At 42.5% G+C, this 15,274-nt stretch overlaps 2 protein-coding genes across 2 annotated transcripts; one reads left to right on the plus strand and one right to left on the minus strand.

Moving 5' to 3' along the window:
- Positions 1-1,901: 1,901 nt before the first annotated feature.
- LOC123078863 (uncharacterized) lies at positions 1,902-7,650 on the minus strand. Its single transcript, XM_044501503.1, has 7 exons — positions 7,340-7,650; positions 7,095-7,227; positions 6,732-6,835; positions 5,319-5,490; positions 5,100-5,234; positions 4,665-5,025; positions 1,902-4,574 (listed from the first exon to the last, which is right to left on the minus strand). The coding sequence occupies exons 1-7, from the start codon at positions 7,399-7,401 to the stop codon at positions 2,188-2,190; spliced, it is 3,354 nt and encodes a 1,117-aa protein (XP_044357438.1). The 5' UTR covers positions 7,402-7,650; the 3' UTR covers positions 1,902-2,187.
- A 4,408-nt stretch (positions 7,651-12,058) lies between these two features.
- Positions 12,059-14,746, plus strand: LOC123078864 (RNA polymerase II transcriptional coactivator KELP). Its single transcript, XM_044501504.1, has 3 exons — positions 12,059-12,540; positions 12,625-12,730; positions 14,318-14,746. Exons 1-3 carry the CDS (start codon positions 12,163-12,165, stop codon positions 14,407-14,409), a joined length of 576 nt encoding a protein of 191 aa, XP_044357439.1. The 5' UTR covers positions 12,059-12,162; the 3' UTR covers positions 14,410-14,746.
- The last annotated feature ends 528 nt before the right edge of the window (positions 14,747-15,274 follow it).

Raw genomic sequence — 15,274 nt, forward strand, 5'->3', positions numbered from 1 at the left:
GAAACAATATCCCGCCTTAAAAACATACTCCTATCGATCAAATCAATGTTGGTTCTCCCATTGCCCACTTTACCGTTATAAGTTCTTGGATTTCTTAGTTAGAAATTGCATGTAGCAGTATCATAGTTGACAGTAGGAAGAAACTATAGGCCTAATCTGGCAACTTATTCCTTCATCTAAGGCGGCAAATCACTTGCAAAAAAAACAAGGCGCAAAGTTAATAACAATGACTATTTTAGTTTGGGTTCAATACTAGCGTTGGTACGGGGAACCTGATCTTAGAACTTGAATCCCATTGAACACTGCTATCAATCCAGAAGCGCATTGCTATTGTTAGTGGGTCTATCAATTATAAGTTTTACTTTTGAAATTTATTTATAGCAATCCAATATTTACAATTGAAATAAATCTGGAGTTTGATCGTGCAACTAATATCTTCAACTAAGGTACAAATTTAGTAGCAATGATTATTTTAGTTCGGGGTCAGTATTAGCATTGTTATGACGAACCCTAGTCTTGGAACTTGAGCCCCGCCCAACACGGTTAGTGAATAACTAATGTTGATGGGTCTGTAAATTAGAGATTACCTTTTAAAAGATATTTAAAAGGGCATTTGTAGATCATAGCCTATTTTAAGTGAATCCATTTGAAGGGGGAAGGGAGATGTAGATTAAAGTTTTACTTTTGGAAGATTTATCAAAATGACAAATTAAAAACTTGAGTTTGTTTTGTAAAAAAATACCAATTAAAGAGTTGTGTTCCTTCAAACATGTGATTCCACACTCACACTGCGAATAATATACTACGAGACAACTCACATTTAGGTCAACCAACAAATCCGATGCTACTAAAACTACAACAATTGGTGATTACATGAATTTGATACATCTGTTGCAAAACTCTAGCTACAACATGATCGCGCTGGAATGTTTAAAAAAAGACTTACCTCCGCCTCATACCTCTCCTACCGAAGTAGTACCCAAATCTTTGAGTAATTTCACCTTTTAACCCAAAAAAAGATCCAATGTTCGCCTCCAAAGTCATGCTCAGCTTGCCCTTTCGGCAAGTGCTAGAGGGGCCGATTGAGCGAGACACTTGGTTCAGCTGAACCAGAGCTAAATCGACAAAATAGTGTATGCTACCATTACATGTCCGTGTGGCATGCCTCGTCAACCCAATTGGTGGGCCCTTTGTGTCAGTTGGGAGACAATTTGCTAAATGTGTTACATTATGACAACAAGTTCGATAAATGTGGTACATTATGTCAACAAGTTCTATAAGACATGGTTAAAAACAAGTTTGATAAAAAGAGTACATGTGGGATAATTTTTAAAATGGGTACTTACTGTCACAAACGTGATCGTTGGAAGTACAGAGTGGATTTTAGTCCAAAGATTCTTATGTGTATTGTTGTTAATGTGCTGAATAGTCTCACCATCACCTTTTTAATGTTTTCCTTCATCTGCATTTCTATCTCATGGATCTATAAAAGATTTGTAAAATCTCCTCCAAACTGTCTTACACAAAGATATATGTTGATTGGATTACCTCTTGTATTGTAAACAAACCGTAGTCCATGCTACAAATTAAGACATTGTAAAAAAAATAAGACATTAACATTTTAATTTTATTATTATCCTTTCTTCGAGATGAACAGGCCCGGTAACCGCACATCATGTTCTAGTGATCAGAGTGACATCCATCCAAATCTCTGCTCCAATTGTACCACTACTGGCAAGCAAATCTTCACGCGGGGTAAACGGGCAGTAATTCCGAAGTTTGTCCGAAGTAATCGAAGACAAATTTGAAGTGAAAGGAGCACGGCTCTCAAGGACAACTAATAATAAACTGCAGGCCAATAATTCCTCTCCATACAAACAAGGTCTGAGCTTGAGTCACAATGGAGTCAAACAAACAAATTGAACGAAACCCCAAGTTCTGTACATCTGTGCGCATAATGTGATTATTACAACAGTATAAGGAAGACATAACCTATCAAAGACTGTATATCTGAGGCCAAAAGAGAATGAAAGAATTGGTGTCCTTACAAAAAAATACCCAGGGCACAACAAGTCTCTCCAACCATTGTGTTTTTTTTCTTTTTTGAAAAGCTCTCCAACCATTGTGTTTCTATACTGTACACATCTCAACAGAAGTTTCTCAAACCGTATACATGTATGTGTAACCCTAACGGCGATTGGTTCGGAGCGACTTAAAATGTGCAGCAAAAGAATCATAGTCTGTTGGAAGCTTGGGGTGAACATGGGCAGGACCAGCTGTTGGGGTGCTTACTTTCAGGGTCTCTGCTGAGGTCTCTTTGTTTCCCTCGTTTTCTGGAGAAGAACTTCCCTCCGGTTCATCTTCTTGCCACTTGCCTCTAGCTGCGGGAGGTTCAATGTGCACAGGATTTGGCGAAGATTGCTGTACTGAAACCCTGAAGTATGGAGGTGCTGCTTTTCTTTGTTCAGTACTCGAGTTGGAGAATGCTTTAGCAGGGCTTTTTGGCGTGCTTTCAGTTTCAACAGCATACTGTGCTCCAGCCCGGGCTCGGCCATCTCTCTTTGTATCGGGTGCTACCTCCCGGGTCCTCCGTGATTGTATCTGCTCTTTAGACAACTTTGTCCGGCCAGACCGGCGTCCTTCCAATTCTTCTTCGCTCTCATCTGAATCAAAGAAAGTTCTGGCAGTTCTTGATCTACTTTCCCTGCGCACCCCACTACCCGGTCTTTCAAGATGTGGCTCTTGAATAGAATTTTCCCTAACAGAAGTCTTGGTTGGGCTAGAAATTGGACTACCAGATCGTTCAGATAACTTCCCTGTATCACCTGAATAGAAGTCATTCCTCGTCATGGATGATCTTGATTCCACAGGTTTGCCAACAGTATGTCTCCCATCGAGATGTTCACTGTGGTAATTTGCACCAAAAGAATTCTTGGTTGTGCGTGAACCTTTAGGAGTATCACCCGTCTGTTCAGATGACGTGTCATTCTCTTTGAAATGCACCGATTCTTCAATGCTGGCAGAAGCTCCTTCTAAGGACTGTTTTCGCAGCAAGTTATCCCCAGAAATTTTGTATTGTGGACGTTGCCTGAGTTTGTTTCTTAGTCCAGGAGTTAACCTTCCATAATTCAGGCCAAGATCACCGTCATCGCTGTCATCAGATGTCGCTGAAGTTTGCATGCGGAAAGGCGAGGGCCGATTCTCATTTGCTCCTGTTATCCCTGAGGATGTACCTTCCAATCTATGTGGTTCTGTTTCTTCTTCTGAAAGATCATAATCTCTGCTTTGCACACGACCCAAGTTCCCCCGTGCCCCCGAATAGTCATATCTAGGTGAACCATCACTGTTTTGCTCCTTGCGGAATACATCAGAACCTGGTGGATTCTGGTAGTGCTTGCTGGGCCTAGATTCATGATCTTCAATAACAGCAGGAACAAACTTTCCAGAATTCTTATTGAACATTTTGTTCTCAGAGTAATCAGATCCTCTTGAATGGGTCCTTAAGATATGCATGTCTGTACTTGTTTCCTCGTCAGAACTAACACCATCTGAATCAAAAGTAGGTGGTCTAGTATCATTCAGGGGAATATCCTCTTTGTTTGCTCCTAAATCATAAGATGGCTGTGAAAAGAGAGTTGAAGTGCTACGATCAACCGGAGATTCACTTCTAGGCTGCTGACTCCAATCTGCACTTGAGAATCCCTTGTGGTCCTGCATAGTTAGCAGCTCTTCAGTGTGTTTTGAAGAGAAATGATCCAACAAGTTCTCTTCTTGAACATCATAGTCATATTGATCGAATAAAACAGCTGAAGAATCAGCTCCAGCTTTATCATTCTGGTTGTCCCAAGACGCACTCCTGCCACCGTGGGAAGCACTAAAATTACTATAGTGGTTATTCCTGCTCTCTTCATCAAAGCTAGCTTGCCTGCTTCCTATATCCTTGGTGTGGTGCCAATCAAATCCAGCATCTGGCAACCTTTCCTCATGCAAATCAAACTGGTGATCCTCAGCTCTTCTGATATTGCTTTCTTTCTCAGATGAATCATCAAAATATGGAGGCTCAGACGAATCATTAAAATATGGAGGCTCAGATGAATGAGCATGATGTGGTTCAGTTGGCATGTCATGCATATCAGTATGGCTTTCAGGAGCATACGAGTGGAGCTGAGAGGAGTAAGGAGTTGACATATTCTGGCTACTCACGCGGTTTGTTTCTGCTCTTTCTACATCTTTTCTTGCATTACTTGAGATCATCCTCGGATCATTAATACCTGAACTCTGCTCATTAAAACTCTTACCATCCTTCATCAAATGTCCAGCTTGTTGCTTCCTGGGTGTAGTGTCATTCATATAAGCAGCTGATTCATAAGCACCAGTACCTTGGTCTGCATAGAAGTTTCCACGGCTAGCAAGTTGGGCAGCAGCTCTGGCAGCAATGCTTGCCATCTCTGCAGAATCTGCTGCTGCCTGGGCTGCAGATGCTGCATCCTTGAATTCCACATTCCAATTGGAACCACTAGCTGAAGACTTCCTTTCCCTAGGCTGGTTGATCTCTTCAGTCCTGGATATTGGGTCTGCAAAGATAAAATAAACTAGTAACTACGAAGAATAACAAAGCATTAAAAAGTGATGATATTAAAAAGAAGTACAACCTACAATCGTACCTGGAACTGTTGAGCCAAATTGGGAGTGAGGTCTAGAAACACTTGAACTCCCAGTATTAGAGTAGTTGTTAGATCCAGGAATATTGGCTGAGGAATAAGTAGTTGCACCATGTTGGGAGCTAGGAGGCACTGAAGCATCTGAACCCCTTCTATTTTCCTGTGTGGAAGCATTAGAGTTGGCAGTGCCATGTGGGTTTCTATTAGCTAGAGCTTCAGAAGATTCATAAGAAGGTCCTGCAGGCACACGAGAAGTGGCTGATTGAACAGATGAATAGGGAGCTGCTGCAGGTTGAGGAGTTGGCACGCTAGAAGCAGGTGACCCCGAAGTTGGAATGTTTCCTCCAGAATATGTTGATCCATACTACATGACAGACAATGGATCAGGTTAGAGTCAAAATACTCAACCTAAAAAACAATTTAGGTCTGTCAGTTTACCATCCGATCTTCATTTTGCTTCTGCTCCTCAAATGCTTTTGGCTCCCATTTTATGTTGTGCTCTGCCGCAATTGAGCTCAAGGTTTTGGTTTTAGTCTGTACATCTGGTGCTCCTGCTGAGAGCTTCTCGATTACCTGTATGCACAGTAATAATTGTTTTAAAATGTGTACAGCTGCAAAACCTTCGTCCAATTCAAAAACTGAAAAGCAGAAAAATACCAGACGGTTTACGCCACTGTCAGGTCGCACTTCAAGAGCTGATGTGGCAAATTCTTTCCCATACTTGCTTGTGAAATTCTTCCGAACATCTGCTAGTTCTGTGACATCTGAACATCTCATTGATGCAAATATAACACTAGCTATTGCCTCCTTCAGATCAATAGGGCAAGTCCTAGATTTCAGGCAAACAAACATGTAACTGTAAGTACAGAAAATTCAGGGCAAAAATAGATATGTGCCACGAGAGCACAGCAGAAAATAGGACCAACATAAATGTCTATTCAATCAACAATAGTTTCAATTTGTTTTGGACTTGATGATTCATATTCCTGTGATATTTGTTAATGTTTTTAAGTTTACCAGAAAAGCGCACAAGTCCTCAATAACTATAACAGAATTATGCTGTAAATTGCTGATAAAGAAGCTCCATGCAAGTGCAACTTTCCTGAAGGGACTGATCTTTCATGTCAGTGGTGGCTTGGCTTGAGAAACAGATTGTCAATATTTCGATTATTCAAGACTTGCAGTACCTTCTGAACTGAATAACAATTTAACATATGGGCTTGCAATGAAAAAAGAAAGGAGCATGCCACTTTTTATCCAGATTGGCTGCACCAGTGCACCGGGCAAGCCCCAGCGAACCACCAAAATTCAGCGATACCCTAAATTTTGGTCATCATTTGGATTGGTGCCGTTATTTGGCATGGTGCAGGGATTTGGCAAGCTTTTATTCCAACCTTCAACAAAGTCATGGTCAGCGAGAACCACCTCGTGTTGGGTTGATGCAGTTATGGGGGTACAATTTCACCCACCAGGGTCAAAATCCTGGTGCTCATGCTTACACACATGCACACTTGCACAGGGGTGTTCAATAGAAATTTAGTGAGAATTGGAACAAAGTTTTGTTGATGAATCATTCTTCCTATCTGTATGACTACCTGGTCAGCATCACCGAGCCAAATTTTGGCTCACTCGTGCTTAGTCCATTATTTTTCTGGCACCAAAAAATCATGCCTGAAGTTTGGTCATGGCCAATATTTGTTAGGGTAAACTGGGGTCATTCAAACACCCTTAGTTTTCAGGTTACCCTGGAAAGGACTCTACATGAATAATATGCAGCGGTTTTTATAAGCTCAGAAGAGTCCAGCTAAATCATGATGTGCCGTTAAGGAAAAAGATAAAAGGTAACTCATTACCCAGGAAACCATACCCTAGTTCACTGATAACGGATAAAAGATAACTCCTACCCTATCAACTACGGAAATAGTCCAAACACGAGACTGAAGTGATAGTCCTCAAACTATAAACTGTGTGTCTGCTTCTCTTAATGATAAGAAAGCAATTTCAGGCATCAGATAAAGACATGGACCAGTAAGTACTGGTTTACAGACAAGAAATATAAACTTGGCTTACTTCTGTGAATCAATAATGGACATGCGTGCCACTATAAGTTCGCAGTACACTTCAATCAAGTCATATGCTTGCATGAACTTCTCTTCCCTTATGACATGTTCAACCTGTGGGGGGATGGCATAGGTTAGTACTGTAAGAAAATGCCATACAAAACCACAGAATTTTGCGTGTCAGGCGATCAGACACACTTGAGCACGGGAATTGGCAATAACATAATGTAACAGGGAAGATAAATTAACACACTTCATCCTCGTAATCGAGTGCTCCGTTCGTCCACACAATTACATCATCAAATGGACGAACAGTGCTAGTAGTACTAGGATGACATGAGCATGGTGGAGGGTGGGGGGAATCGAGGCGTACCCTGATGCGCGCCGTCTGGTCCTGGTTGCCGTCGAGCAGCTGCGCGACCTCGCGGCGCATCTGGCGCACCTGCACCTCCTTCTTGTTCCGCAGCAGCTTGATCCGCGCCATGGCCATCTTGAGGGCAATCTTGCTGAGACGCCACAAAAGAACAAAAACAAAAGCAAGCGTTCAATCTCGCACCCACGGAAACCAACGGCGAAGGAAGAAGCAGGAACCGGCGAGCAGAGGCGATCTGGACTGACCACTTGTCGGGCTTGAAGCCCTTGCTGAGGACGCCCGACAGCTTCCCCTTGCTCCTGTGCATCTTCCCCGCGCGCGGCAGCACCACGCAACGCCCCGGCTAGATTCCAACGGGATCGAATCGAATCGAATCGGCTCCGTCGGGAGGCGGCGGGGCTGCTTTAGGAGGAGTATTATAGAAGATGCTCCCTCTCCGCGTTGGTGAGGTAGATTGGAAAGGGGACTACCGCCAAGGGGAAGGGGATGGAAAGGGGAGGAGACTTGCTGGTAGGAAACAGAACCGTTTTCTTTGCGGGTGGGATTTCCGTGACGCGTGAGCGGCGCTTTCGCCCCGCCTTCTTCAACGCTTCCGTTTGTCGATTCGCGTGCGGGACGGGAAGGGAGGGGAGGGGGATTGACCTTGACCGCCGCCGAACCGCGTGGCCGTGGTGATGGGATTTCCGTTGGGTTTGGCGGGGATCTTCGGATGGCAGGCACCTGGCGATTTACCATAAACAAAGGGCACTTAGCAATTTTTGTTCTTCCACTTCATAAAAAAACAGCACATTTTTCTTCTTATATCAAGCCACGCTGCAGCCTGCAGGTGTGGTCAGCCATTTTATGTTGATGAATGCTTGAATGAATAGATTGTTCCTGAAAAGGGCATTTTTTTTTCCTTTTTGGAAATGGAGGCTACCCTCCCCCAATCTGCACGCGGGCCATAAATTTACTAAACAGGAAATTACCCTTATGCATCAAGGTCAAGCACATCAATATAAAAAAAATACTACCTCCATTTCGAAATAATTGAATTTCTGAGTTTATTCTACGTCAAATTTGTTTATGTTTGACCATAGAAAAATACATTAACATCTACAACACCAAATTGGCCTCGTGAGATTCTTCATGAAATATATTTTTATGTTATCTGTATTTGGTGTTGTAGTAGAGTTGGTCAAACGTAGACAAGTTTAACTTATGATAAACTTAGAATTTCAATTGTTTTAGAACGGAGGGAGTAACAGAAAAGGACCCTGAGAGATGGCTTTGCGACATTCATCTTCTTGCAAGTGTCATATTTCCTAACCGGTTCAAGATGTTGAGAAAGCCATATGCCCATTCAAGACAAAGATTCGGCACACATTTGGATGCTGATGCACCATCATCAATTCCCATTGCATGGGGAGATAGGGTCACATTCGACCTTTGGACTCATACTTGTTTGGTCCAACACACAAGAATGGATGCCTCTACATCTTGCCCTGTGACACAACCATCCTCCTCTAGGGTACGAGGATCATGCACAAGACTGGAGGGGGATTGACCTTGACCGCCACCGAGCCGCGTGGAGGTGGGATTTCCGTTGGTTTGATGGGGATCTTCGGAGGTGACGCTACGCGTCGGCCGGCGGCGGATAATACGAAAATATCCGCCGCTGACCATTAGACGGACACGTTAATGGCCATTCGATCTATCCATGTAAGCAGTCACCTCTTTTGCAATAGGAATGATGTTGCAGAAGGCCTTTCTTGTTGCAATCACCAAAAAAGCGTCTTTTTTCTTCTGAAAAAATCTTTGCAACAAAGGTAATGTTGCAAAAAATATTTGCAATAGAGGATGCGTTACACCGTAATTTTTGTAATAGAGCTCGTGTTACAGAAAACTTTTTGCAACATTAGACATGTTGCAGAGAGCATTCTAGTGGTAGTTGCGTGCAGCTTGTCGGAGAAGAAGGTCATCGGCATGCTTGCCGGCGCCAAGCGACAACGATGGCGATCGGAGCAGCACGGGAAGACGACAACTTGAAGGGGGAGCTCGGTCTCGCTGGTTGCACGCCTTGCAACAACATGCAGCTCGCTAGAGAAGCTCGTCGGTGCGCGTGCTAGTTGGCGGCGAGCATTGGTGGTGGCAGTCAGAGCAACACGGTGAGGCGGAGAATCGATGGGAGTTTGGGACAGTCAAAGCAGTGCGGGAAGGCGGCAGACTCAACAGGAGCTTGGCAGGAGCACGAGAGGCGACTTGTCTACAGGATCCAGATCCTGCAACGGAGTCGTTGACTCGTTGGTGTGATGAGAGAGAATGCAACAACATGCTAGTTGCAAAAACTAGTAATGTTGGCCATGGGGCACGTGGCGTGCAAAGAAAGCGACGGATGCGAGGCTGCAATCCGCCGGGTGATTTATAGTTTTTCCCCCTAATTATGAGAGCTACTAGTCAGCGCCTTAAGCGCCGGCTAGGAGATCAGGCGCCAACGCGCCCTGCTAGTTGGGCCGGCCCACTAAACGTGTTTGACCAACAAACTCGTGGGGAAAATCCCCCAAAAATGGTTGTTACAGGATTCGAACTCAGGACATTCACTCCACGTCCGTGCTCCCTAACCCCACTGCATCTACAGACCATCAGTGATTTCAGACAGCCTGAAACACCTAATAACACTATCGCGCCGTATTTGTTGCACATAACCACTTAATTTTTTTGCAAAACAAATCGTGATAAGAAAACATTTATGGATTTTGAAAACGTTCATCATTTTTGAAGAAACGTTGACGAACTTGAAAAAAGTTCACCAATTCTCAAAAAGTGTTCATCAAATTTGCAAAAAAGTTCATAGTTTTTTTAAATGATCGAATTTGAAAAAAGTTCATCGAAATTGAGAAAAAATGTTCATGGATTTAAAAACAACAATCCACAAAATTGATAAAGTTCATCAAATTGAAAAAAAGTTCATCATCAATTTTAAAAAAAGTTCATTGAATTTCTAAAAAAGTTCATCGAATATGAAAAAGTTCATTTAATTTTTTAAAAGTTCACCGAATTCGAAAAAAAAATCAGCGAATTCTAAAAAACGTTCACCTCGTTCGAAAAAAGTTCATTGAATTTTAAAAAATCAAGGATTTAAAAAAAGTTATCAAATTCTGAAAAAGTTCATCAAAATCGAAAAAAATTACCCCATTCAAAAAAAGTTCACCTAATTTGAAAATAGTTCATCGAATTTGAAAAAAAAGCCCATCGAATTTGATAAAAAATGATCAATTTTAAATAAGAAGGTCACGATTTGGAAAAAGTTCATGGAACCTAGGAAGAAGAAAAAGAAAAGGAGGAAAAATAAAATAGAAAAACGAAAACAGAAAAACACAAACAGAAGAAACAAGGAAAGACGAAAAGAAATAAAAATATAAAAGTTAACACGCAGTTGGTTATGGCGCGGTGGTTACTGCTTCTTGCTATTAATCAGGAGGTACGCGGTTCGACTCCAAGTATTAGTGTATTTTTTTACTGTGTGAATTAACTCAGGGGGGAAATCTAGATGGGCCGGCCCAGCGGAGGCTGGGGGTATGCGCCCATTTGCGGAATCTACTATATCGGGCGCAGAGGGCGCCGAATAGGACGCATTTCCTAAACGGCGCCTGGGCGCACACCCCCGCGCCGTCTTGGGCCGGCCCGTTTTTTTTTCCTATTGAAACTAGAGCAAAATTAACGTGAGCTAGCGAGGGATCGAACACTGGATCGCTCGATTGAATGTGGAGCGCACTCACCACCAGGATAAGAACGCGTCTATGTCCACAAACTTCTTTCTTTTCTTTTTTAATCTTTATCTAGGTCGTTCGCTGGTCAATTTCTGGGTGTGTTTTTTCTCTGGTTACTTTTTCATGTTTCTTTTCTTCTTTCCTTAAATGCGCCAACTTTTTATTAAATTCGTGAACTTTTTCAATTTCGATGAACTTTTTTCAAATTCAATGAACTTTTATCAAAATCGATGAACTTATTTTCAAATTCAATGAACTGTTATAAAATTCGATGAACTTATTTTTCAAATTTGATGAACTTATTTCAAAATCGATGAACTTATTTTCAAATTCAATGAACTGTTATCAAAATTGATGAACTAACTTTTCAAATTTGATGAACTTTTTTCAAATTCAATGAACTTTTTATCAAATTTGTGAACTTTTTTTCAATTTCGATGAACTTTATCGAAATTGCTGAACTTATTTTCAAATTCGGTGATCCTTTTTTCAAATTCAATGAACTTTTTTCAAATTCAATGAATAATTTAAAACCAATGAACAATTTTCAAATCCGTTGATTTTTTTTCATATTCGATGAATTTTTTTCAGATTTGATGAACATTTTTTCCCAAATTCCATGAATCTTTTTTCCAAATCGATGAACTTTTTTTCAAAATTGATGAACTTTTTTCAAAACTGATGAACATTTTTTCAAAATCGTTTAATCTTTTTAAAAATTTGTGAATTTTTTAGAAAAATGGTGAACTAGTTTTCAAAATCAATGAACTTATTTTTCAGAACCAATGAACTTTTCAACTAATTTTCAGATTTTACGTTAATGTTTTCACTGAATAACGGTTAAGTAGAACGTTTTCCTAGCTACAGAACATAAGAACGTATTTGGTCTAGTGGTTCTCGTGTCGGACAGAAAGAAGTGTGATCGTCAGTTCGAAACCCAGCTTTCGCAAATTTTCACGTTCATTTTCTCGCGTCGTGGTTTTCGGTCGAAGCTCACCTGGGCCGGCCCAGTAACGTGCGCTTCGAGCGCCGGTTAGGAGCCCCCCGAATAGGATCCAGCCCTAATTATTTACAAGCTTATAGCAAACAATTTTAGAGTTTATTTTGGGCCTCGGGTGGGCGCCCAGTTCCAACAGGCCCGGTATGCGCAGAATAATCCATTAACCGAATCTGACATTCACGGCCTGATACATCGGCCCGTAGCGGAGGAGCCTCTACTACTCTCCTCTCCCCCCATTCACTCCATCGACGAAGCGCACGGAGGGTAACTGCGCAGGAGGAAACCGGCGAAGGACGCGGCGGCGGCTCCGGGCGTGGACATGGACGAGAAGACGCAGGATAAAGTGGAGGCGGCGGTGCTGGAGATCCTGCGGGGCTCCGACATGGAGTCCCTGACGGAGTACAAGGTCCGCACCGCCGCCGCCGACCGCCTCGGCATCGACCTCGACCTCCCCCTCCACAAGCGCTTCGTGCGACGCCTCGTGGAGGACTACCTCAAGTCCCTCGCCGAAGAAGAAGACGAGAAGCAGAAGGGCGGCTCCCGCAAGGAGGGGAAAAAGAAACAGCAGCGTCAGGAGGAGGAAGGGCAGGAAGAGGATGAGGAGAAGGAGGGGGAAGAGGAGGAGGAGGAGGAGGAGGACAAGGGAGGTGAAGGAAAAAAGGAGTTCGACGATAATGGAGACCTCATCCTCTGCCGCGTGAGTTCAACTGTTCTCGCCTAAACATTGCTAGGGTTTAGTGCCGGGGCTAGGGTTTACGGTGCGATTTGTTTGCGTTTGCAGCTGTCGAAGAACAGGAGGGTGACGCTGCAGGAGTTTAAGGGCAAAACGCTGGTGTCTATCCGCGAGTACTACTTCAAGGACGGCAAGGAACTGCCCACCTCCAAAGGTGCTGCCAATCTCACAATTATTTCTTGAGCTCGAGGATTGGATTTCTGCTCGAATCCCAGATTTGAATATTTGTTTTGCTCAGTTCGAATGGCCTTTCGTCTTGGTATATTCACAGTTATGGCAAACCTGCTAGTTACGGCGACCTTGCAGCAATGTCGATTTGGTTGGGTTTTGTTTCAGGTTTCAGTCTTTGCAGGAAAGGGTGCATCAGTTGCCTGAAATCCACACTATCAGATTATGTCAAAACTGAAACACTTTATTGTCATTTTGTTTGCCATGTTCATCTGTTCATTAGCCTAATACATTCCACTTGCAAGTGGTGGATAGTATACCAGCGTTGAGGGGGAGTGTACCTTGGACTTAATGCGGCCATTAGCCTTGTACAAAGTCCCACCGTGTAAATTGTGTGGGACTTGCGAACACCATTATTTATTGAAACCAATTCTCTGTTGTCATTTTACCTGTGGCTACAAGTTATGCCATAAACTTAGCTTGTACAAAGTCCCCCTGTGTAAATTGTGCGGGACTTGCGAATATCGGTATTTATTGAAACCAATTTCTCTGTTGTCATTTTTACCTGTGGCTATTAGTTATGCCATAAAGATCCTGTGTTGATCAAACTATGTAGCACTGTGCAATTTGTCCATTGGTCACTGCTTGGCTATGATTAGTGTGCCTTCTCTTTTTCTATTGCTGCTGCAGAGCAACTGATATGGTGATATGGGTGCTCATTAGCCTCCGACCCTGGTTATTCTCTATCTAGCAATTCAGATCAGTAGTTTTGTCTATGACATCTGTATTAAGTTCAGCTTTCATGCTTTATGGAAGTCTATATGTACTCTAGTTTGAAGCTGTTGCAGTAGTTGTTCTTGTAAAATAGTCGCTGACCAAGAAATGATGCTCTCATAGAGGATAACTAGCTTGTCCAATATTTGAGTAGATTTAGTGATTAGATCTTATGCAAGAGTAGGTTCATGTATCTGTGCTGATTTAACTCTATTAAAATGGTTAGCCAAATTTTGTTTCGTGGAATGAACACTTGAATTCAGCACAGTATACTAGCTGTTGTATTCATGTAGTTTACTCCTTAGGTTTACAAACCAGTTGATAATGGTTTCCTTTTTTTTTGTTCTAAAAAAAAGGTTTCCTTTGTCATGTTGCTCTTGGAGTTCCTTCTATACTGTCCATAGTCTGAAGCGATTGGTGAATTTTATTTAGCATTTCAATCTTATTCATGTGGCACTCAAGAATAAGCAATTGCGAGTCTATTACAATCCCTTGCCGTATGTTTACTGAAGGGGTCAGATCCTGGTGAATGTTTCACATGAGACATCCTCCTGTTGCAAACATGTTGATACTAATACCTTTGTTGCTTTCAGTTCTTAATTTATGTCTTGCATCGAACTATATACAATTCATATTTGAGTTTGATATGTCGCACATGCGTATTATGTCATCTTTATTGGCATTCACATGCAAGTGCTGAATAATTTGAGTGTTGTAGCTGCTGCCTTTTGTTATGTTATTTTTTCCCTGTTTAATTTGCACACTCCATTTCATATGCTGACCTGCTGCTTAAATGCAGGGATGAGTATGACGGTCGAGCAGTGGGAGACATTCAGCAAATCAGTACCCGCAATAGAAGACGCCGTCAAAACACTTGGAGAATCAGATTGAAAGGATGCCACAAAAACCTTAAAATCTCGACGCTCGTTCTGGACCTCTGCAAGTAGAGTAGTCCATGGGTGCTCTGAGTACTCCATGGGGCTACTAGAGTTCATCTGGACTTGTATAACGGGCCCTTAAGGCTATGGTGGACCGAAGTACCGGACCTACTGATGTGTGCTGGGTAGACAGTTCATCTGGACGCTCGTTCTGGACCTCTGCAAGTAGAGTTCTCCCTTAGTCAAGGTACCGGACCTACTGATGTGTGCTGGGTAGACAGTTTGGGTGTGTTCGCGAACTAGTTCTCCGCCGGTATGGTGGACCGAAGTTTCATCGCTGTGCCATGTGATCTCGTGCTGTTTAATTGTCCTTTCTGATATCGTAAGATATAACGGGCCCTTAAGGCTATCGTTGTGAGAGAGTAGGACAACTGCTGAAAGCTGTCGGTTTCGGCTCAAGTTAAATCATTGATCTTGATGTTCACACATCGAAATCTTCAAACAGTTTGGATTTTGGAAGTCTTGGCTGATCACGGAAACGGAAATTTCTACGCTGTCGTGCTGCTGCTGCAGGGAAAGCCTACATGAACACCTACAGGAAGGACCTGAGAGGATAATAGACTTGTGTTTCGGCTTGAACATGGAAGACAAACAGTGAGACCAGGACAGGAAGTATCTATCATAATACTGCACAAGATAGTACATGACTGACAGGACCGCGGCTGTAGATCCACGTAGCTCATTGGAAAAAAGAGCTTTACTATTTCTTGCAGGAATTTTTTTTGAACTTTTTCTTGTAGGATTTTGCCACTGGTGGTACATAGGTACTCTCTCCGTCCTAAAATAAGTGTTTCAACTTTATACTAAAATAAAAATGA

Source organism: Triticum aestivum, chromosome 3D (genome assembly GCF_018294505.1).
Source record: "Triticum aestivum cultivar Chinese Spring chromosome 3D, IWGSC CS RefSeq v2.1, whole genome shotgun sequence".
Classification (NCBI taxonomy): domain Eukaryota; kingdom Viridiplantae; phylum Streptophyta; class Magnoliopsida; order Poales; family Poaceae; genus Triticum; species Triticum aestivum.